Here is a 24,447-nt window from a genome sequence, read left to right as displayed (position 1 = left end):
CAGCAGGGGAGCCATCATGTACCAGAGCTCCCTGTCGTAGCGGGCCACGATAGCCAAGGCGTTGGCCGCTTTAATCGTCGTCGCTGCCGACGAGATGACTCTACGCCCCATAGTATCCAATTTCTTTCCCTCGCCGTCCGGCGGGGAAGTCGATGTGGAGGCCGCACCCCGCCCCCGCTTTCTTCCTGGCTGCCGCGGAGACAACGGAGTCCGGGGTGGGCTGCGCCCGGAGGCATAGGGGGGCCGTGTCCGGGACCCGGTACTTTTTCTCGTACCGGTCTCTTCTAGCTGGCGTCGTGGAAGGGTTCTTGAGGAGGGAAAGGCCCTCATCCCAAATGTCGTCCAACAGAGGCACTGCGAGGACCGTCTTCCTCTTGGCCTCGCGCCGCTGATAAAGGAAGCCTTCCTTTTTCTTCTCCTCAGGGCAGAGTTGGAAAAGCTCGGAAGCCCTGGAGATCATGGAGTGGAAAGATCCGATCTCGTCGGGCGGAGAGGCCCTGGTGGGAGGCGACGACGGAAAATCCTCGTCATATGCCTCGTCGTCCGTACCCGTCGCTGCCGTGTCAGTCCCCGTATCATCCCCTCGGGTGGACGGGGAGGAGGGCTGGAAGGGGCGCGACGGTTGAAAAGGAGGTGGTGGATGGATCCTTCTTTTCTTGGTAGGGGGAACACCAGAAGGTCCCGGTTCTGGATCCCCCGACGGGAGAGGTTCCTCCGTCGGTAACGGTAGCCTCGTCCTTATCTCGGAGCATAAGGACTGTATGGCCAACAAAATGGCCGCCGAGTTGTCTTGCGGCGCTGGCAGAGGGGAATCCGACGGGCGAGCAGGGGCCCCGTCGGTATCCTCGACGATGTCGTCGTCGTCACCTGCGTCGGGGTCCATTCCGACGGGCTGGCCTTCTTCCACGCCTAGGCCGTGGCTTAAGACCTCGATCAGCTCCTCTTCTGAGGTTGAGGCCGACTCTACGACGACGCCCTGCCCCCCCTTCTTCTTCCCCACGGGGGGTTTCACGGGGGTCCTATCGATGGGCACAAAGGAAGACTCCCTCCGAGGAGGCAGGGAGATTCTGGGCCCTGAGGTCGCCACCACTGGTGCAGCCACCACAGGCTGAGCCAGGGCCGCCGCGACCGTTTCGATTGAGGGCTTGGTCGGATGGATCAAGGCCTTCACCACCTTAGGTGCGCTCACCGCCTTATCCTTGAGGGAGGGGGCACTGCCACGCTCCTCCTCTGCCTTAGAGCTCGACCGGGGCCTCTCCAGGAGCTTCGCCGGGTGCTCGGCCTTCCTCTTACCCGACCCAGAGCGTTGGCTCGTGGTTGATGGTGCCGGGGAGGGTGCGCCCTGCCTGGCGCCCGTAGAGCCCGACCGTTCGGCGCTCCCGGTGCCAGCGGACTCGCGGTGCTTGGCCTTATGTTGGGCCCCCGTCGCCGGGGCGCCCTCAAAGGTCTTAGAAGACCACTCGGATTTCTTCTTCTTCTCGCCAGACGGGCTCTTACCCTTCAGCCAGTTGGCGAGACGTTGATGGCGGTCCTTCATGGTCCGTTCCGACATGTTGCCGCAAAACGCACAGTCCTTCTCCACGTGCGTCTTGTCCTCATGAAGGCAGTAAAGGCAGAAAGAGTGTTCGTCCTCCTTGAAGACGTTCTGCAGCTGGCATCCAGGGCAGACCCTGAACAGCTTTCCGGGCGTCGAGCTTCCCTTCTCCTGGGCCATCTCCGAGACCGGGCCTGAGAAGCTTTTGGAGTCCTCCGAAGTGTAGCTCGACGAAATCTTCACCCTTGAGGGGCACAGATGAATCCGACACGGGTCCCCGTTGATCGGATGTACAATCGGTGGAGCTTGAGGCTCTTTTGACCGAAAGAATCGAAGTTTTTTGTAAAAAGCGCGAAAAAATAGCACTAACGCTCGAGAGCAATAGCACGAGGATCCCAACACATGAACGTGCGGTAAAAATCTGAAGATGGCTGCCAGAGGCGGTGCTTAGGTAGAGGGCAGTCATTGGCTGTGGTCAGTATGACGCAGAGACCAGTGATTGGTTATTACTACGAAAGACAGATCAGAAACGAAACTGATACTGGTTTTTTCTTTACCGAGGATTCCCAGCCTGACGACGGGGAATATTCATGAGCATGTGAATCCATGCCAGACCCCATGCTGGAGAAGTTATGAAACAGAACTTGAACACGTCTTCATATGTGAGAGTTCCATATGGGGAAGGTTGGGACAAGTTAAATCCAGAGTCAATGAAATATAGACAGTACAACAGTGCAATACTAGGAAACGAAGAGAACACCGAAGGAAGACCAGATAAATGGGATCTATCAGGCAGTGAGCCTTTTGGGGGAAAGAAACCTGGCATGGGAGTACACCAGGGGATTTATAGAACCCAGAAGGGAATACCTGGCAGGAGAGCATAGCAGGGAGTCCACTTAAAGGGTATGAAAGAAAGACATTTTACAAAAATACCTGGCAGTAGAGTATACCAGGGGATCTGAGGAAACTATTGAAGAACTCCTGGTACGTGAGTATGCCAGGAAGACATCACTGAAGCAGTTGTATAAGAGAGACACTTTGCCATCCTTGAAGCAGTTGTGTAAAAGAGACACTTTGCCATCTGTCAAGCTGTTGTATAACAGACACTTTTGCTAACCTTGAGAAACTGTTCCTTGGAAGAGACATTCTTGCCCTCCTTAAGGAAACATCATTTGGACAGGTAGTATACCCAGCATGAAGATGTGCAGATCACGCAGATGAGAAATGTCTAGAATACACAGGCGAGAGGAATACACTATACCCAGACCAAAGAGAGTAGGCTAAGAATGACATACCCATTGCTAGAGATGGCCAGGAAACCCAGGGCAGGGACATTTAGTACCTAGGTAAGAGGTGTCAAGAGAATCCAGGCAAGAGAAATCCAGCACACTCAGGACAGAAACAGCATACCCAGTTCAAAGGCAGCCAATGCAACTACTATCCAAAAGATCCACCGTACCCAGGTCGGAAATCTCCATTATACCCTGGCCAACGACGCCCAGTATACCCAGTTCAAAGGCGGCCAATATAACTACTATCCAAGAGAGCCAGCATACCCATGTCAGAAGTCTCCATTATACCCCGGTAAACGACGCCCAGTATACCCAAGTCTGCGAAACAATGTTCATTATAGCCAGGCTACAGAAAGTTAGCCAAAAACGTAACCCCCTTATTTTGATCGATTAATAAAATGTATGTGGATAACTCCTTTAAAATATATACAAAACAACATTTAAAACATGACAATATTCAGGTACCAATATATATCACAACGTTTTCAAAGCCGCTTCCAGCATCATTTTCAGTCCTAAAAACAACTTTTATAGACCCACAAACGAGAGGAAATAATATGATTGTCCTGAGTTGACAAAAGCAGTGACAGCACATGAGCACAGCAGTGTGTCTTGTTGACTGGTTCGAGCCAAACTTTTCTAAAATATTTGTATAATGTATAGATAAGCAAGAAATGTATTAAGATAGCCTGCTCCCCAGTTGCCCACAACCAATGTTAATGATAACCGACCACACTGTGCACAACTCATGCGTGCCCCCAGAGGTAAAGCATTAAGACAAACTGCGGTGTGGCTTCTTCTACATCCTGGTTGCTTCATCTAGACCCTCTTGCATTTCCCCTGGCTCTTTAACCTGAGATTAATATGGCAGGGACGGTAGCATGTCACCTTTTCCCTAATTTACAACGAACTGCTGGAGGGTACACATTTTTTTAATCACTGGTTTTAGTTGTAATGTAGAATGAAATTTCCCCTATCTAGATTTGAACGCCAGTTCTACTGAAGAGTTCAACTAACAATTGAAACCATGAATAAGCCTTCCTCCTCTGGGAGAATATGATTTCCTTAACCACATTGCTCAATTTTGGATTAGGTTGCTTCCCTGTATATGTACCGATGATTAGCTATAGTGCAGATCTGACAAAATCCCCAGTTTCTAAATGCAAAATGCTGCCTGGGGTACGGTCATACAAATATTCTGGCACGCAATTAACAGAACCCAAAATGACACTCCCATCCAAAAGCAAAGTACAGACTTTAGTGTCAAATATATTCATAGAGTGTGGCTGAATGCACAGGTGTGGCAACATCTCATCAGCCCTCCCATCCTCTGCCGGGCCATTTCAACCATTCTCTGTGTATGAGGATTCCAGCTGCCACCGCCGGCAATGGGTACCCATACACAGGGACACACCTTCTATAGCCGCCAAATAAACTCGTGCTTACCTCTCCCACAAAGCACTTTAGTTTGGGGAAAATTTAGATTCAACGGATGTTCATCAAAGAAAATATATGCCCGATTAGACTACAGTGTCAAGAGCAGAAGGGCAGTGTCATCTGCATAAAGAAACAATCTAGTGACCATGTTGAATGACCGTGGATCGGTTTCTGAGCACGGTATGCCCTTAAAGTCTGCAAAAAACACAATTAAAGTTAGTCGGTGAGGGGACAAACCTGCTTTACACCCTTATTTGCAGGGAATTGTCTAGTATACATTCCATCAGAACCGCAGCATGCAGAAGCCCCTCAATAAATCGGATGCATTAGTTGTAATAAACCTTGCACGACCTCTAGCATATCCAATGTGGCCCACAGGGTATACCCGCCAATCAAGACAAAGACCTTTGCAAGGTTGAGGAAGGCAACATACAGATGGCCCCAAGTCATTTATTTACGTTTCTCGAATTACCACCAAACAATGGTCTATTTTGGAAAAGCCTTCTCTAGACCCTTTTCGATCGTCTGGAATAATACCACTAACGGTTCCTCATTCTTGAAGCCTAGGCTGAATCAACTAGACAAATGTCTTCCATCTACATCTAATAAAGATTCTGGTGGGGAACAGTGTGGGACTGTAGTGGATCGTTTTTTAAAAAAATATGAACCATTAGAGTGTTGCCAAGAAGGTGGTACCTTTCCTTCTGTAATTATCCCCTCGGTGACCTTTATCAAAAGTCTCAACCACCATTCTGGGAGCCACACAAAAAACTTGAATGGAAACGACCTTGTCCTGCAGCCTTCCCAGGTCTTACAGATTTGACACACTGCAGCATTCCTCTCAAAGTTGGATCATCTACCTCAACGGGAGCTAGCAGGATTGTGTGCAGCCCATTTACTGGTTCAAATGGTATCCCCCACACCCGCCGGGGTAGTGTCGCTGCTGGAACCTCTGGCCACCAGTTGCCAAAACATTTTCCTATTTCTATTTTCAATGGCATTAGCCAATTGTTCCCAATGTCTACAGACCTGGTCAAATTTGTTTTTTTCGAGCGGCCTCTCATTGCACGCCTTTCCAGTGTGGAATGTCTATGCTGTGGTATTTTTGCATTTCGGATATAGGGCATTTCTTTTTGTAGCTACTCTTCTATGCACTTGAGGAAGGATGGACTATGTCTCCTCTCAAAGCCGCAACCGTTACCCAATACTGCTCGAAAGCACTTGGCCCCTTCTCCTGAATTAGAATTGATATTTTGATAACAATTTTGGGGATTTAAGGGCTCGCTGGACCGTTTCAGGTTTCAATTTAGGTGGCTTTTGGTACTGAGAGGCCATTACACAGCCCAACCTACCCAGAAAGCAGCGTGGCATGCATCACCTCCAAACCTGTACGAAGTAGTTCAAGGATCCGTGGACTGTGGCCGCCTTCTGGACGTTAGTCTATTCTTAAAGATTTACCCCATGATATGCAGGGCACTCCACTGTACAATAGTCAATTATAGAGCTCAGACTACTATCAGTGTAAGGTGGGACTTACTGGTATATCACCCTCACTCTGATTATTGAGTTATGCCACTGCATGAACTGGCCCACGCACCATCCCCTGGCATCAGTGTTTCTTTTTAATGTATGAAATGAACGTAGTTCTAGACTCTCCAGCATATTTGTGCTGTCGCCACCCGAGAAGAAACCTTTGCATTCAAAGAGCCTGCAACAAGAATCCATCACTGCAGTGATGCTGGAGAAAAACTGAAAGAGGGATATAGGCATGCGCAAAAGTCTTCTGCCTCGCTGCTTGATCGCAGTGAACAAAGTAACCAGCACAAAAGAACTACCAGACCTAACTAACGCGGTCTCCTGAAAAAAACGAAAAGTCATTCCGTGTAAAGCCCATATACAGCCAGGTCTCCTACGGCAAACAATTTCATATCGGTCTAGATATCTCAGCCACTCTAGAAGTTCAATTTGTTTAATCTGTCCCAGGCAGCATTCCATGATTACATTATCAATGTGTTTTTGGTTCTCGTGAGAAGCCGGGGTATCGGAGCAACACACCACCATCAAAGCACTGGGGAGGGCACTGGTGTCTGATGCACCTCTATAACCCTTTTGTGAACTATTTGAAAAACATAGTTTCAGACTCTGCACCTGCTCCAAATCCCCTTTACTATATTAGACTATAGGTGGTCTTACTGGTTGCCTCTACATTTATCTAACCCTTCCGGCCCTCTAAATGCAACCAGCATGTATGGCTGAGTTTGTATGATGCAGACCCCCAAGTTACAAGACTCCTTACTTGACTCATTACTAGTAAAGATTATGTTACAGTATTTCCAAGAAACTAGGGGCTTCCATATCTTGTAAATGTCTACTTTTTCTGTTTTGGTAAAAATATGCCCGGCTGCTGCAGCTAATAGATTCACCTGCTCTCACTGATTCATTATAATACGTAGGCCTCTTTTCACAGTCACTCTCCTGTAAGTCTGATATAACAATGGGAGTGGTCACTTTGCACCCTTGTTCATGCATCTCAGACTTAGACGTCTCATTGTTAATTTTAGGGCCTTGCTGGTGGTCAACATGTGCCAGAGAAATTGACTTAATGCTAGTATTGCCAGCATCTTCTTCTCAATGCTCCTTATCTGGCTCTCTAGCCCCTAGAGGAGCTAGGGGCTAGAGAGCTAATGGAGAAGCTGCCCCCTTGCAAAGGTTAGTACTGATGCATGACCTTTGCTGCGGAGTTCTACGTTTAGGCCACACAAACTTAACACATAATGCACCCATCACCTCTAGGCATTTAGCAACTACCGCTGTATCTGCTCTTCCCTCTTCGTGTAAAAGGGAGAGTTCAAATGCTATTTCTTTAATTGGTATTTCTAAGAGATGTAGCAGCAAGTGCATGGAACCTGGCCCCCTGCCCCCAAAGATCCACTCTACGACACCCCGCCAGCAGCTCGTCTTCTTGGGAGTACTGCAATGGCATGTGTTGCCACTTGATTGACAGTAGCTCAACATCAGGTCTTGCCATATGTTTACTACCAGCAAATTCATCGGTGTCACTCGGTGCACATCAGACTTGTGGTCTACCACCACAGGAGTCTTTTAAAAGATTCCCAAAATGTGCACCACCTTCAGTTTGCATTGCGAAGAGAATATAGTCAATTTCCTGCAAATACTGCTTGCTGCTAGGCATCTCTTCTTTACTAGAGGCCTGCAACCTGGTGCTTGCAGACACGTTCCTGTTCTTTTCATCATTCTGGACAATGATTCCACCGGCCAGATCAACTTTCCCTGACATGTCGTTTTATAACCAGTCAATCAAGTGCTTTAAAGCCTCCACTATGGCTTTGTATGATAATTCCTTCTTTACCCTTGTTACACAGCAAGATCCCATATCACGTGTATCAATGGTCTATCTCTCAAGTGGTTTTAGAGGATACTTTGTTATTAGATAGGTTTTCAGCCTCATCCCCTTCTACAGATTGGTTTTAAGCATGCGGGCAAAGGCTGAGTTAGAGGAGATCAAATGAGTAGGTGGCAGTGTAGGGCTAGTAACCTCAGTTGGCACTTTATTTAGCTGGTATAAGTTGATGTTGGCTGGGATCACACGATTAGGCAGCTGTATAGTGCAAATGCTTTCAGGAGGCGTTATTGTTTACAGAGTAGGCAGAATTGAGATTGTCTTTGCAGGCAAAGGCCCCTGACCTCATAAAGCTCCAACTCCAGTTTTCCCAGTGGCCAGGTGCTCTACAACAGCTGGATCGTCTAACCATCCAGCCCAGCCCCCTTTGACATTAAAGCTTTACACAGATTGAGTGATCTCTATATGGTAATTCTGCTGGTGGCGGGCTTCCTGCGACATGGTGCTGGAGCTGGGATTCTAGCTTGAAGGCCTCATCCAGCCTTGATCAAATTCCACCAATTCATCAGGAACTCATGTGTCTGGGCTGCTCGTACAACCGGAAGTGTCTGCTTGCATTCCAAGGATTCGCTGCATTCCATTGGCTCGGCACAATTCAATTCTGATAGCAATTCAAAGTTAAAGGGAGGTGAAGGAGGAACCTCAGCGGCTTCAGATGATTCCACGGGAGCTGGACTTGTATGCAGGTTCGACACCCTCTGTCCCTTAGCACCTACTTAACAAGTGGTTGGGAGTAGTCCCGTTTCAACTCCCTTTTGCAATTTCAATTTGAATTGGTTTGGTGCTTTGCTTGCCTCTTTTCCAGGACTTTCCTGCCATAAATTGGTTTGGGTGAGCAAACTTGTAGCATCGTGGTGTTGTGGATAACCATGCTGCGGCACTAAATGGATCTTCGTCGAATGCCATCCTAGCATTTGCGCCAGTTGGAACAAACTAAATTTTGGCTAGAGATGTTCACTAGATCGAGGACGGAAGCTTCGCATATACTCAGGCTAGAGGTGTCCAGTATACCCAGGTCCAGGGGTGTTGCTAGGTCTGGAAAAGATCCGGAGCTATGCTAATGTCGGGACTCGGGCTAGCTAGCCTTTTGGTAGTAGCCCTTGAACTTCTATCCAGGGCTACAACCAAAAGACCTGGGGCTTTATGCTCATAAGATGGAGAATCCCTTACTCAACCCACATCTTTAAAAACACCCCTGTTTGGAAAAATGTTAACAGTTTCCAAATATATGTCTTTGTGAAGGGCGTCATAGCCGCTCCTACTTAGCAAGTACCGCTTTCTAAGTACTGCTTGTCCGCTTGGAGCTCTGCTGCAGCTACGTGCTATGATTTTGCTGTGGACTGTGTGCTCGTGCTGCTTGTGAAAAGGCGTTTTCCTTTGTGTATTATTTGTGGCCACTCCCACCCGCCTCAGTCACTCCCAACGTGACTATATAATCACAAATCCCACGCTCCTGCGCGCGCGCTCCTGCTTAGCAAGTACCGCTTTCGAAGTACTGCTTGTCCGCTTGGAGCTCTGCTGCAGCTACGTGCTACGATTTTGCTGTGGACTGTGTGCTCGTACTGCTTGTGAAAAGGTGAACACCTGTCTGCATCAAGGAACTCACTTCCAAAACTTGCTTTTGGTGACTTTTGATGACGCTTTGTGCCGCTTTTGGTCACGCTTGGCCACTCTCACCCGCCTCATTCACTCCCAACGTGACTATATAATCACAAATCCTGCGCTCCTGCTTAGCAAGTACCGCTTGTCCGCTTTGCCGCTTGAAGAGCGGAGCGGAGCAAAACTTTATTGGTGATTCATATATGATTTTACTATTTCTTTAGAAAGATAAATTAATTAATTACTATTTAACTTATTTTCTCTTTCCTTTTTTTGTGAATTGTGGAATTGTTTGTATTTAACTGTTTTATTGTGTGAGGAAATAATTTGTTAATTTGGTGTGAGAACATATGTTCACTGGTTTATATTCCCTTAGATCTAATATGCCTGACTATTTAGGTACAACACCAGCCCTAATGCCTCCAATCAAGCCACGGATATCATGTAGATCTATTTTTGTGACCCCTGTTAATGTTCGAACTGGAAGGTGCACTGCCAGTAATAAGGTTGTTTTACCTGATAATTTACAAGATCTTAACCTTTCCCGAATGAAGGCTGCAGTTCACCCTTTGTCGGACCATACTATGTTACAAACACCTGAACATAGAGTCACCCCCAATAAAAAATTGACGTCTTCACCATGCTCCCACTCCACAGGGAGTAAGGAAGACTTAAGTAATGGTGATATGAATATTTCAATTTATGCAAGTCAGTGCGAGTCGCCCATATCTATCTATAGATCCATCTATAGCGACCGAACTGCGCAAAGGGGCCATCAGTCTTCTGATTCGTCGAGGGCAGCTCGTTCCCTCTCTTTTGTACACCCTACACCGAGACCATGCAGGGATAATCATGTGGAAAAAATTAATTCGGCTGGTATAATGCTAGAGACGACGCTATGTGCATTAAACACCACATTATCAAGCCTTTTCAAATTATTTGAGGTATTAGATAATAAAGTGGATAAAGAGGCCGTACAAACGGACCAAATATTACTCTGGTTAAAATCTCTTTTAGAAAAGGGTATTAAACCCAAAAACAATAAACGCAACCCCCCTGTTATCAATGCAGATAGTACAACTGACCTAGGTTCAAAACTGGAGAGTGCACAGAAGCTTACATCACGTCTGCCAATTTTCAAAGAGATAATTTGTCCGATAGTTGAAGAGGTATGTTTAAACAAATCCACGATGAGAGCAACCATAACTAACTGTGGACGTTGCCTCTATTGTGGCTGATACCGAAAAAGTGCAGGTCGATATGCCTCTACCCCTTTGTGGCAACAGTGGTGTCAGTAAAGATATACTTAAAGGGCCTCGTACCTATACAACAAAAAAAAAAAAAAAATGCCCTTAGTTAGATACTCGAAATATTCTGTCAGTTTCTTTTTTCGGAGCATGAACTTATTTCAAAATGCAAACAAAAAGGACTTAACGAAGCCCAAAGTGCAAACTCAATTGCCAGTTGAAATGGACACAGAGAAAGTTATAGACCTAACAAAGGTACTGGTTCCAGTGCCCGTACAAAAAAAAGCTCAATTACGGGTCCACCACCTTACTTGCCTCTAAATGAACTAGTACAAGAAATTGAGAATGCGGCTTCTCCTGTTATGATTACTCAGGGCCCAATTACAATAGAGCCTGTGGACCAACCAAAATTTCTGCCAGTGCCAGAAGAGCTAAATGCTGACCACTCAAGTAGCCCATCTTTGGACTACTTGAAAAAAGCAGTTGATGAATACTTAAGTCAACGGCTCGTGAACACAGCCAAACAAACTGCTCCACCAGTTGCATGGGATCGTCCTGGTGTTTCTTTAGCTGTCATGGTCATGCCTTGCACCTCTAGTAATTTGGAAATGGCGCAGCCATGGCAGTCATCGAAACAAGTATATCCTGCAAGGACGATGGGTCAAAGTAGTATGAACAAGAATCCTCAAGTGATCAAGTGTGGTCAAACTTGAGGAGACCAAAAGAGACTGAAATACTTTCAGGGGAGGGCACCAAACGCCTGTTAATAAGCAGACCCAGAAGCAGCGGATGAAAATGAATGAAGCGAATTGTCACTCATTTATTTTAAAATGTAGGGATGGACAATATCCAGAGTATGATTTGAACAGGCAATGCGTTTTAAACATACTTAGAGATGCCCCGGAGCTTGAGGATATTTCATCAAGCAATATTGCACAGGTGGAATTTCTGTCTGACTCTGTCTGGTCTATTGTGCGGCTATGGATCCCCTCTACTGTTGTGATGAATTCGATCTGGAAATTTAAGTTGAAACTTTTCGATATGGGATTCCTGGTGGCCCAAGATCCGGCCAGAGACAGTATAGAAGTTAAGAAGGTTGCTTACCAACCGGCCATTTATTGGGGAAAGTCAATGAGAAACGCAAATACAGATGTGGTGTGCTCGAAAGATTTTTCGAACTAACCATCAAAGCAATGCAAGACAACAGCGCTCGACATCGCTAGTTGGAATACTAGAGGGCACTCACATTTGCAATCTTTGATCACTCAGCTATTATCCACCTTTCAGATAATTGCGATGCAAGAAATGTGGCTGACAGCTTTGCCCGTTTGGGGCAATTTTGACATATGCCTATTAGCAGCAACACCGGTGCAAAAGGGTAGACCCTCCTCTGGTCTCCTAGTTGCGGTAAACAGGAGCGCGGGTTTATCAGTTAAAGCTTGGGACACCGTTAAGGCTCACATCCGACTGGTCAGAATCTTCGGGGCTGAAAGGCATATAGCCTTACTAAATGTATACCGAAATCCGGCTACCATTTTGGAAGATGAAATCTATGATGGACTTACACATTTATTGGATCTAATTTTACAAGAGAAGGTAGTGACTTGTACTATGTTGGTTGGCGACCTTAACTTAGATTGTTTTAAGCAATCTGTAACAGCGCCTCATAGAGAAGTAGAAAAATGGATCTCTTTTATGTCCGATCGTAATTTTATATTGGTGAATGGCTCCATGATTGGTGATGTTCCTCCCCAACCCACGTGGCAGCGAGACCAGGCGCAAAGTATCATTGATTATATGTATGTTGATTCATATGTGTATTAAAAAATTGAAAATGTTTAAATCATCATGGTAAAACAAAGTGATCATAATATCTTATCACTTACATTTAAATGGACGATTACTATCAAGAGTAGACAATATATGCAATCACAATTAACAATCAATGATGCAAGAACACGCTTTCGATGGTCTCGGAATACGTTGGCAGCTTTTGAGAGTTCAGTCACAAAAAATATGGGGTCTGCGCAATCCTTTTTCTATTCTGACGTACTACTTCTGTTTAGAAATACACTGTCCTGCCAGAGTGGTAACCATGAGAAGCATCTACATGCTTTCAATTCGGAAGTCCAAGCGAAACGGGCTGACTTTCGAAAAGAAAAAAGGGAAAGTATTCGTAATCAAGATCCCGGTTGCGAGGCCGCTATACGGTCCCTGAAATGTAAATATAGAAATTGGACGAAGTCGTGGAAGTCCTTGCTATACCAGAAGGATAGTGAGCAAATGTTATGTGCCATGAATAATAATAAGTCGTCTGAGACATGGCAGTTACTAAACAATCATGCACAGTTTTTACAACCAGATGCCCAATTAAACGGTGTCCAAGAACAGCAATGGATTCCGTTCTTTGCTAACCTCTATGCACATCATAATTATGCTGCAATGCGATATAAACAACAAACGTTTGGTGGTTGGACTGTTGACTGTTCCCAGACTTTGATACAGGAGTTAATTATGCAGGCTAGCTCATCACGTGCTGCTGGACCAGATGGTCTGAATAATCAGATGCTTAAAACATATGCGTATCAATGGTCACATATCCTATACAAAATATTCATGGAAATACTGAGAACACGCAACTTACCTCCTTCATGGAAAACTTCCCTGGTTGTACCGATATTTAAGAAGGGCGATAGAACACTACCCCAAAACTATCGCCCAATAGCGTTATTGGACGTGCCAGGTAGGATTTTCGCAAAGTTGATATTGCGAGATTTTAATGCATGGACCATGGCAAACAACCTGCGAGATCCCGATCAAACGGGATTTGTCGCAGCGATGGGGACGCATGTAAATCTTTTGTGCCTTAATGCAATTAAAACACAATGTCACGTAACTAAGCAGTCAGTATTCTTTGCAATTGTGGACCTTAATTCTGCTTTTGATTCAATTTCGAGAGTGTTGTTGATGGTCAAATTAAACAGAGATCACTGCCCGGCAACGTTGATTGATATTATTCAAGCATTTCATTCAGAACCTCTAACCTCTATACGTGTTCGTCTATCTTTAGACGGTCATTTAACACCACCAATACCGACATATAGAGGTCTCAAACAAGGGTGCTTGCTAGCAGCTTCAATCTTTAATTACTTTATACATGATGTCAGGAATGTATTTACCTCAGTATCATCAGATTCACCTATTCTTAACAGAGTACAAGTTAAATCTTTGATGTATGCTGATGACTTAGTTCTTATAGCCAAAACTCCAGCGGGCCTGCAGAACTTGCTATCAGCATTTAATGACTATGTACAAACAAACGAGTTAAAAATTAACACAGCTAAGACACAGATTGTTTCATACATTGCATGTAAAAGTTCTGGAAATAAGTTTACTTGGACAATCAACAACACGAAATTGCTAATTGTGCCACAGTATACATACTTGGGGATGATATTCGATGGTTGCATTGGAGCAAAAGTGCATTTCGAGTACAGGGAGCGTAAACTGACCACAGCAATATCACAAAAATTATTCTACATAGGTATGGCAAATTCTCAATAAAACCTGCAATTGTATATTGGAATCAAAAAGCGATTCCATCCATTCTGTATGGCATTGAAACCCAAATGCCTTGGCTTTCAACATCCTTAGACAAAATAGAAGGTAAATTTTGGAGAGCAAACCTGCAATTGCCACAGGGAACCCCAATTTTGTGGATACGTTATAAACTGGGCATTACATCACTCAAAGCGATTTATCATTGGCGGTTGTGCGCCCTGTTTCGTAAGTGCCTAATATCTACTAATCGAGATTCGATTTTAGAGACCTTGGCTTCATATTGGTTTGCGACACAGCATTATTTTGTAAAATCTTGGTTGAAGAAAGTGTATAAAATATTAACAAGTGCGGATGTTGGGATTGATCTATTGCTTGACAACCCAGACAAAGCGAAAGCTAAAATATACTGCCTAGATTGGATAGAGAACAGGGAAACATGTATGACCTATAAAAATATTGATCCCTGTAGATTTCCAACAAAAAAAAAGTAAGGTTGTGGAATCGTATTTGCTGAGAGCTCCTTCTCCAGCCTTTCGCCAAAGTTTTTTTTGCGAATACGCCTTAATTTGTGTCATACCAGAGACGTTTTAGCTAAACGTAGAATGCTGTTGCAAAGTAATAATTTTTGTCGCTTCTGTTGCAATCAAGATGTTAAGGAGACTTTAGAACACCTCATACTATGTTGCCCCGCATTGACTGCACAGAGAGCCATACATTTAGGAAAACACTATTTGTGAGTCTATTGAATGATAAACAAAAATGGTCCTACATAGTGTGTTCCTCCTATACATCAGTTCAAATTGCAGTGGTGAACTTAATGTTGAAATTAAGAGAATGAATTACCTGTATATAAAGTGAATTTTGTGTCTACCATATATGTCCTAAAAACTGAATAAGCATTATGTAGTGAATAGGTATTAGGGATTTCCTTCGTTTTTTAGTTAGTTAATTCAGCCTTCTTTTATATTGTGCAACTAATTATGTGATTTTGTATTTGAATTTTAATCTGATGTAAATTTGAAAAGTTGATTAATTTCAGCTGTAACAAAGAAAAAAAAGAAAAAAAAAAAAGAAAACATCCGGAGCTATGCTAATGTCGGGACTTGGGCTAGCTAGCCTTTTGGTAGTAGCCCTTGAACAGAAGTTCAAGGGCTACTACCAAAAGGTTAGCTAGCCCAAGTCCCGACATTAGCATATATCCAGGGCTACAACCAAAAGACCTGGGGCTTTATGCTCATAAGATGGAGATTCCCTTACTCAACCCACATCTTTAAAAACACCCCTGTTTGGAAAAATGTTAACAGTTTCCAAATATATGTCTTTGTGAAGGGCGTCATAGCCTAGCCACAGACTTTTGCACTTAAATGCGTTGCAAAGACTAGCGATGGGCAGGTTCTACAAGTGCCATCAGGAAATGGTGTAGACACAAAGCAGGGTTACTGGATAGGGTTCCATCTCTTATCAAAATGCAAGAGAATTTCTGAATGGACAGCAACCTGAAACCTGGCTGGCTTGGGTCCTCAGCTATCTCTCTTCCATAACTGCTTGGTGAAGCCTTGTAACTAAGAAGCAGCTGTTGCATGTTCTGGGGGTAGCACCCCGCAACCAGGAAGCCTTCCTTATCATAGGAAGACAGATGTGATTAAAAGCTGCACATGCAACAGACATTGCAAGAATTCCTTATTGAAGTCCCCACAACCTAACCAATCTCCCCTCTCACCATCCCCACAACTGAATACTCACACCATCACTCGCCCCCACCCCTGCCATAACCTTAGAGCTTCATCATACATGCCCCCACATTTCCCAGGTCATGTGTTCACTCCTGCTCACCTATAAAAGGAATAGAAGCCAGGGAGTCCTCAGATGCTGCCAGCGGTGCCACCCGGCGGCTGAGGCGCTCCCCGTGCTTCTCCCCTTTGCTGCTCACAGTGGGTTCTGGAAGGTCTGCCGGCTCCTTCAAATCCTCAGGAAAGATGAAGTTCATCTGCCTTGTTGGTTGCGGTGCCTTTCGGCCAGTGGGAGGCTTCTGCCTGAGGACAACCTCCTCTCTCCTCTCCTCGTGCTGCGGCTCCATTTGTGCAGTCTCCGTCTCCAGAGACGTGACTGGCTGAGGTGACTTGTGGTCCTGTTCCTGGATGGCCATTCTTTGGTCCTTGGGTACGTCTGACCCACTGCCCAATGGTAGCTCCACCGGGGCAGAGTCAGTCACCGGAGAAGAAGACCAAGGAACTGACCTGTCTAGGTATGGTGCTGGTGAGGTCCCTTTGCTATGAGAGAGGTTAAAGGTGGGAAGGCCACTGAAGCTAGGCTCCCTAAAAGAAAATGCCTGGAGGAGCTCAGTCCTGCGCTGGAATGATGGACTATAACTCCTGTAGCCAATGTAGCCAGAGTCATCAACGGTTTGAAGGTTTGGTTGGGAGGGATGCTTCGGCACATGGCTAGGGGTCTCTCTGGAAGAGGAGGAGGAGAAGGAACCTGGATGTCTAGGCGGAGGCCTGGCAGCTTGGCTTTGTCCACTTGGAGGTCCAGCTCTGTAAAAATTACCTGGAGGCCATGCACACCTGTCAAACCTGGGGGACACTAAAGTGTTTTGCTCCAGATTCTCTGCAGAGTGTTCGTACTTGGCCAAGTAATTATCTGATCGTGTCCTGAAACCCCAGCTACCATGATTCGACTGAAGCAAAGTGTCCTGGGAGGCACTGTGTGGCCAGGCATGGTGCACTGGAGCATCTCCTAATCTGTCCTGAGAGACGCTACGGTATCGTGGCATCCCGTATCGCCGGTCTTCTGAGGAGCTCCTCCGGGGCACTTGGTTGGACATCCAGTTGGAGAGAGCCTGCTGACACTCCAACTTGGAGATTGCTTTGGGGCTTCCTAAACAGTCCCAGGAAGGCCGGCCAGCGCTAGCAGGAATTGCTCCTGGATCTCGGTGGTCCTTGAAACCGGCACGAGCCTGGTGATCCGGAAAAGGTTTTGGAGCTCCATAGCAGTTGTGATTGGTCTTGGGGGAAGGGACAGCACCCCCATATCTGTCAGACAAGGAGGAGCTGGTAGGAGGGGTTTGGCAGCTGCTATTTGGATAACGATGGATCGAGCCTGGGATAGGTACGGCTCTGCCAGGAGGGATAGCAGTCCTTAGGGGAGTCATACCGTACTGGATCTCCTCCGTACGGTGTGCCGGGCTCGAAGGGTTACTCCCAAGCTCTCTCACGGTCTCTGCTCTTAGGTCGCTCCAAGTGCTCAAAGTAGGGCTGGTGATGGAGCTTGTGTTGCGGGGTGAGGACGGGCCAGAGGAGCCAGACCAATGTGACCTGCTGTCAGCCTGTTGTCCTGGGAACGTTTCCGCCACCATGGGTTCCTGTCCCGAAGTCCTGCCTTGAAACAAGTAGGTCTTCCGGGGGTAGCACACTGGTGGTGGCTCTGGGATACATTGGGCTCCTCCAGTGTAGGGGTCGTTCCCCTTCAGGTAAGCATCCTGAGAATATGCCTGCAAAAAAAGAAAAAGAAAGTAAGGCAACAGTCCAAAAGGGTGCGCTGCGCAGGGATTGGTGCAAGACGGGGGTGTGTAAGCAATGCCTGGGGTGATGCTATACTGGAAGAACCACACAGGGGTGGGGGCTGGCACATCACTAGAAGCACTGTCCAGGGGTACGATTAGAAAGAACTCTGCAAGCAGGGCCTGGAGGTGGAACTAGACGAGACAGTGGGAATACTCTGTGGGTGTTGGGGCTGGATGGAATGCTGGGCGGGAGCGAGGGCATAGTCTACAACAAGGCACACGCTATCAATACAGAGCTCAGGATTCGCTCCGTCTCCAAGGAGTCCCCATCACTGGTTAGAAAATGAGTCATTTCATTTTAAGCAAATGGGTCTGAGTATGCCGAGAAACACGAGCACTTCTCTTCTGCTTCCGTTCAGAAAGGTTTACAATGTGTGCTTAGCAATGCTGCTGATGGATATTTTTTGAGACCACAAGACTACAAGGCGCGGATATGGTCTTCCTCTAAAAACGACAGCAACTCTTTATTATAAAGAGTGACTCGGACGGAAAACCATGAATAATATCCAGATCAGGCCGAACACCTTGAAAATTATCTAGATGATGCCAAGTCGCATAGAGGAGGTAAGAGGGACCAGGAAGTGCAGTGGCGGATACAGGGGTGTAGATGATGCCAGATTACATTTAGGAAAGAGGGTACAGGAAATGCAGTGCCGGGTTGCAGCAGAGGGTTTGGATGATGCCAGAATATATTAAGGTAAAAGGGTACAAGAATTGCAGTGACAGGTAGTCAGGGTGAAGATGGCAGATTACATTGGGGGAAGAGGGGGCAGGAAATGCAGTGGTGCGTATTAGCAGGGGGCTTAGATGAAGCCAGAACACATGAAGGAGGGAACAGAGTGAAGGCAGTGCAGTGGCGGTAGCGACAGTGGGTGTAGAAGAACACAGAGGAGGAAAGAGGGAGCAGGGGGTGTAGATGATGCCAGATCACAAGGAGGAGGGAAAAGGGAGCAGGCAGTACAGTGGTGGGTAGTGACAGGGTGTGATGAATGAACTTCGGGGGCACCAGTGGTCCAGGGATGAATATTGGTTTTGAAACAATCAATCAGCCCCACACCGCTAGTACATTAGAAGGGATCCAAACAGATTGGAAGCACAAATTATAACCTCTTTGCCCAATTTTGGTAACGTGGACGAAATGACAGGATTATCTCTGCCGTGGATCACTGATTAGTTGCAACACAGCGAAAATAGAATTATTACCCGAAGTTAAAGGGGGCTGTCCAGTCAAGGTTGTATACAAATATCTACTTTATTATTATCGCAACAGACCATTCCAGCACACTACAAAATACAACCCACCCTGTAAAGGAATGCAGAGAACAGACAGTTTCAAAGAAGGAAAAGGGATGCAGTCTGGATATTGACAGGAGGGAAGTTGGTATGGTAATTAATCGCAATAGTTCAAGGATAGGATACTTGGTTTCAACATAAAGGGAGCAATGGATCGTAAAATGTCACATGGGGCCTTAGGCGAAAGGACTAGGGAGACAGAACCACAGTGGTCCTTCTGCTTGTAGAGGTTCTTGGTGCTCGACAGTGTAGAGTCGGTTTCAGGGCGCTTTGCAGCTTCTGCAACAGAGTTCAAGACAGGTGACAGCTGCGGGTATCATGCGGCAGACAGTTTGGTGAGTGAGGCTGGACGGACGGCTGCAGGCTAGCCTGCACGGTGGCTCGGTGAGGAATCATTGTCTCAGTGCTGGTTGGCGGTTCTGAAGCACTGGTCGAGGCATCTCGGACAGCGTTAGCGACTGCAGCCTACCAACAGTAAGCAGTGAAGTCAGTTGCAGCTCTAGGGGCTCGACGGTCTCGAAAACATCCTTTAACGCGGACATTGGTAGATTCTCGTTGATGACCTCTTCCTAGCTTCTTCGCTGGGCTTGAGTCGCCCTTTAAGGCAGATGGCCCAAAGCTGAGGCGAGTGTAGCAGGCAGCTGCCTTGTCCTTGGTTTGGTTCAGAGACTCTGGCACTTCCCACCTAGGAGGCTTCCTGCAGAACCTAGCAGGGCATGCTGTGTGCTGGCTGGGTACCGGTTCTGGAGTGGATTGATGGTCCTCTGGATTTGGTATCTCTCTCTGTTCCCTGGGAGATATGTAAGGGAAGGATCTTACTTCCCTCTTGGAGGTCCTGGCCTTCCTTCACTGGCTGAAGATGTAAAGCAGACTGTACCTTCAGCCAGGGTCCAATGCAGACTTCTTGTTACTCCTTGCAAAGTCTTCAGATGAACTGTCCAAAAGAGGGGCTAGGCCCTCTTTTAAAGCCAAATGGGCCACAGTGATTGGTGTAGGCTAAGCCTACCTTAATGAACCAATCCTGGGTCCCCACCAACAATCTCTTGTATGCATGTGGTCATAACCAGAGTGCTTTGCAACAGAAAAGGTAAAGGGGTGAAAACATGTAATACTATGTCCCACCCAACTTCCTGTCTGTTGTGGATCAAAGGGTCTCTCTAGTTAATGGAGCTCTCTGTGGTTTCTGATTAAAGCCGCAGGTCTCCCTTGAAGCAGTAGCAGGAACAGACTTCCTGGTGCCATCAATCCACATACTCGTAACTTCTGAATGGGGTCCCCCTTTAGGCATGACTATTGTAATGCACGAAGTTCAGACATGACATGTCACTGTCCATTGATACTCAGGTCGGAAGCTGGCTTCAGGTTGACACAGTGCATATCAAAGATTGTTGGGGGTTTCCTGTCTCCTTTGTTAGCCTCTGCAGCCAGGTCTAATGTGGGCCTGTTTGAATTAAACTCTGATTAGTATGACAGGGCGGATCCATGGTGCCTTTGATAGTTATTTAGGCTGACCATGGCAGGAGGAAGGATTGGCCCTGCCCCTTCCAAGATGACCTGGTGTAATCCTGGCTGTCATATCCCAATTAAATATGACAGGGATGATGGTGCCTGTAGGCTGTGTACACCCAGAGTACACGGTTGTACGTGTATGTCGTGCAGTGAGCACAGGTAGGAAAATGTGTGTGGATTATCCCCACATATTTTCCGGAGATTGATCTACCATCATTCAATTTCATTTAAAATTTTAAAAAAGCCTAGGTGAAAATCCATACCCATCCTGCGGATGGTCAAATTCCTCACGCAGGGGGTGTAGAAGATGCCAGAACACATTGAAGAGTATAGAGAGAGCAGGAAGTGGAGTGGTGGGTAGTAGCAGTGGGTGTAGATGATGCCAGATCACATGGAAGAGGGAAGAGGAAACAGGCAGTGCAGTGGCGGGTAGTGACAGGGGGTGTAGATGACGCCAGATCACACGGAAGAGGGAGCAGGTGGTGTAGTAGATGGTGGCTCACTGATGGGAACGGAATGCCTGCAATTCAGGGAGTGAAGCATGCTCACTGGTGGAGATTGAGGGAGTGCAGAAGTGGGCAGTGGAGATAGGGTAATCTGAGGGAGAGTAGGGAGTACTGCAGTGATTTAGTACTGTGTGGGGCATGGGAGGGAGCCATAACAGGGCAGCATTCCGCCCCAGCCCCACACTGGCTCACAGAGAAGAGAAGACCTGTGACATTTGTGGCCAGTTAGTGCCTTTGCAGTTGGGTCACAGCGGGTGTAGTCGGGAGATGGAGAGCATCCATCTACTCCCATATAAACTAAATAATGAAGGAAACCGCGCAATAAAGAATGTGCAGAGCTGACTGGTCCCTGATGGATGCTTGTTTGATGCTCGAAACACGTCTTTACTTTTTTGTGGAGCTGCACATATTATTCACATTAGGAATAACAACACACTACAATGCACCCCCCTGTGCTAACCGATCACTACAATGAGTTAACTATTTAACAGCCTCTTTTGGTGCTTATTTTGAAAGGAATAAAAAAGGCGGGGTCTTACACAGCAGGTGTGTCTGCACATGTCTTGAGAAACAAGGGTGTAAAAAAAGGCGAGCTGTTCCTTAAGAAAGGTGGCCAGTGGCGTGCCAGCATTACTCGCCATGCGCAGGTGTTATTTACGATGCTGTGAAGCTGCTGGCCTCACTGGGGTGCTGGGGACTTTGCTCTCTGCACCAGTGAGTCCCTGGGCGGTAGTAGCGTTCTAGGAACGAGGCATGGCAGCCCAGGGACATTACTGGACAGGCCCTGGTCCTTTCTGCGAGAAGCAGATTTCACACCACAACACCCTGATTCACGGAATTGTGTGCGTGTACAACGGGGATTTGCGTGCCATTCTGCCCGCAAGTCCCTGTTTGACGAATGGGGATTTGCGGGCAGAATGGCACGCAAACCCCCGTTTTACACGCAGATAATTCCATGAATCAGGGCCCAGGACTGTTTCAATTAGTCATCCCCCAAAGCCGCCCCCTCCTTCCATGTGGGGTTTGGTGGTATGAGTGCACGCAAGTGTGAGGGGGGGGGCATGCTGCATACTTATTTCCATGGAGTGCATGCTCACCTGGGGGAGTGCGGGAGGTTTAGCGAATGCAGACTCACCTGGGAGAGAGTAGGGGGGGGGCAGGGAGTGCAGGCTCGCTTGAGGTAATGCAGTAAATGTACAGCATGCTGGCTCGCCTGGGAGAGAAGGGCAGGCAGGCTCACCTGAGGGAAAGCAAGAACTGTAGCGAATACAGACTCACCTGGGAGAGAGTAGGGGGGGGCAGGGAGTGCAGGCTCGCTTGAGGTAATGCAGTAAATGTGCAGCATGCTGGCTCGCCTGGGGGAGAAGGGCAGGCAGGCTCACCTGAGGGAAAGCAAGAGCTGTAGCGAATACAGACTCACCTGGGAGAGAGTAGGGGGGGCAGGAAGTGCAGGCTCGTTTGAGGTAATGCAGTAAATGTACAGCATGCTGGCTCGCCCGGGGATAGAGGAGGCTCACCTGAGAGGATGCGGGAAATGTGGAGGGTGCCGGTTCATCGGGGAGAAGGGAAGGTCCCCTGAGAGGATAGCTCAGGGGCAACACGCCCGTCTTAGAAGCAAGACAGCAACACAGGTTCGATCCCCGGGTCCGCGCTTAGAAACCTCTGGGTATTAAGCGCGTTATAAATAACCAATTACAATACAATTACAAAGAGCATATGGGAGAAGGCAAACTCACCTGAGAGAATGTGGGAGTTGTGAAGGATTCTGGTTCACCTTGGAGGGGGGAGTGCCCGTGGGGTGGGTGCCGATACAGTGTCTAGTGGAAGACGGGGTGTATGTGTGTGTGCTTACCTCAGGTAAGGCAGGGTATAGACTCTAGGGGGAGCTGGCTCTCCTGAGAAGGCTCTGGGGCGCTCAAGCTGCAGTCTCTTTACTAGCTGCCTTTAGAAGGCGTTTGTTTTGTCTTTTTGTCATGGTGAATTGACGACTCATAGCTCTGCGCTGCAGTTGCGTGGCCCTCCCCACCGCTACTTCCCTCCAGGGTTCCTCATAACCCACACCGATAAGGGGTGGGAGGCTGTGAGGTCGCGCCTTCAGCGGCCTTCTCCTTACCACCCCCTCGAGGGCCAAAACACTCATCCACAAGACAAGAGGTAGGTGCAGGTGAGGCTCTGACCCAATTCCCCCCCCCCTCCCCCGCCCCCTATGTCATCACGGACCTTCATCGGAACTAACAACTTCCAAGGAAGCAAGTTGGGTCCTGCCCGCCCGCACAACGACTTCCTCCTGGGGGTCAAAATAACCTGCTCTGCCGAGCGAAAGCATGTAGGCACGCCCTGCCGTCACTAAGAGGTATAGAATATGCAGACCTACACATGCACGTACCACAAGATAACCTCGTACACGCACAACCCAGCACGTTGTGTGCATGTGTAGAAAGGAACAAGAACACTACTTCAAGCCGCGACGCATAAGCACGCACATTTAAGCGCTACACAGATGTTTACGCTATTTAGAAGCACCGACTCCTATGGGAAGGTATACACTAACACCAACATCGGCTAAACATAAATGGCCACATTCCATTCAGGAGATGCTCTTCCAGCCCTGTGTTTTGCATTGTGGGACATGTAGTTTTGATTTCCCAGTACACATCCAGGCCTACACGTACCAGAATAGAAAAGGAAAAGGCCGGTCTGGAAAGAGCATCCCCTGCTGGCAGGTATGTATGATTGTAGGCAGGGGCGTGGACTTTTGGTTTTCCCTGATTGTAGGGGAGCATTGCTCCACCGCCTCTGAGCCAGACACGTTGAGCAATACTGGAAACACCGGGACCGAAGCTGCGTCTGCCCACCCCCACGCCCCCACACTCCCTGCGCCTGCAGGAGGCAGTGGTGTCTGGAGCTCCAGGGCGTCTCCTCTCACACCTATCCACTACCCACCGTGTGCCTTAGGGGTTCCTGGGCACACATGGCTCCCCTCTTCCTCTATCCCTGTGTGTGCTGTGGGCTATTGGCAGGAGCCCCCGCTCCCAATTATCTGCACTGCCCGCGTGAGCCTACAAGAGGGTTTCTGGACCATACCGTGCTACCCCTCACCTCCTACGCTGTCATTGATATGCCTGGGGCTCTCTGCTACCCCTATGTGTGTCCAGCTCTACCCCTCACCTCCTGCGCCGGTGTGTGCCTAGGGCTCTCCAGGCCCCATATAGTGCTACCCCAATGTGCATATAGGTCTAATCTGCTACCCCTCACCTCCTGCGCTGCCAGTGATGTGCCTAGGGCTCTCCAGGTCACATCTAGTGCTACCCCTATGTGTGTCCAGCTCTAGCCCCCACCTCCTGCACTGCCGGTGTGGGTCTAGGGCCCTCCAGGTCACATCTAGTGCTACCCCTATGTGTGTCCAGGTCTACCCTGCTACCCCTCACCTCCAGAGCTGCCAGTGACGTGTCTAGGGCTCTCCAGGTACCATGTAGTGCTACCCCA

General features: G+C 47.6%; 1 protein-coding gene across 5 annotated transcripts in view; it reads right to left on the bottom strand.

Annotated features, from left to right (window-relative positions):
• Positions 1-24,447, bottom strand: part of ARHGAP23 (Rho GTPase activating protein 23) — a 635,536-nt gene that overhangs the window by 137,048 nt on the left and 474,041 nt on the right. For all 5 annotated transcript variants that reach the window (XM_069634667.1, XM_069634666.1, XM_069634669.1 and 2 more), the window contains one exon: positions 15,925-17,581. In XM_069634667.1, coding sequence (XP_069490768.1) covers positions 15,925-17,581 — 1,657 coding nt within the window. The remainder of the gene's footprint in view (positions 1-15,924; positions 17,582-24,447) is intronic.

The sequence above is a fragment of the Ambystoma mexicanum genome, chromosome 13 (assembly GCF_040938575.1).
Source record: "Ambystoma mexicanum isolate Mex_15411 chromosome 13, UKY_AmexF1_1, whole genome shotgun sequence".
Taxonomy (NCBI): Eukaryota; Metazoa; Chordata; class Amphibia; order Caudata; family Ambystomatidae; genus Ambystoma; species Ambystoma mexicanum.
Note: the sequence above shows the minus strand (reverse complement) of the source record. Positions and strands in the feature narration are given on the sequence as shown.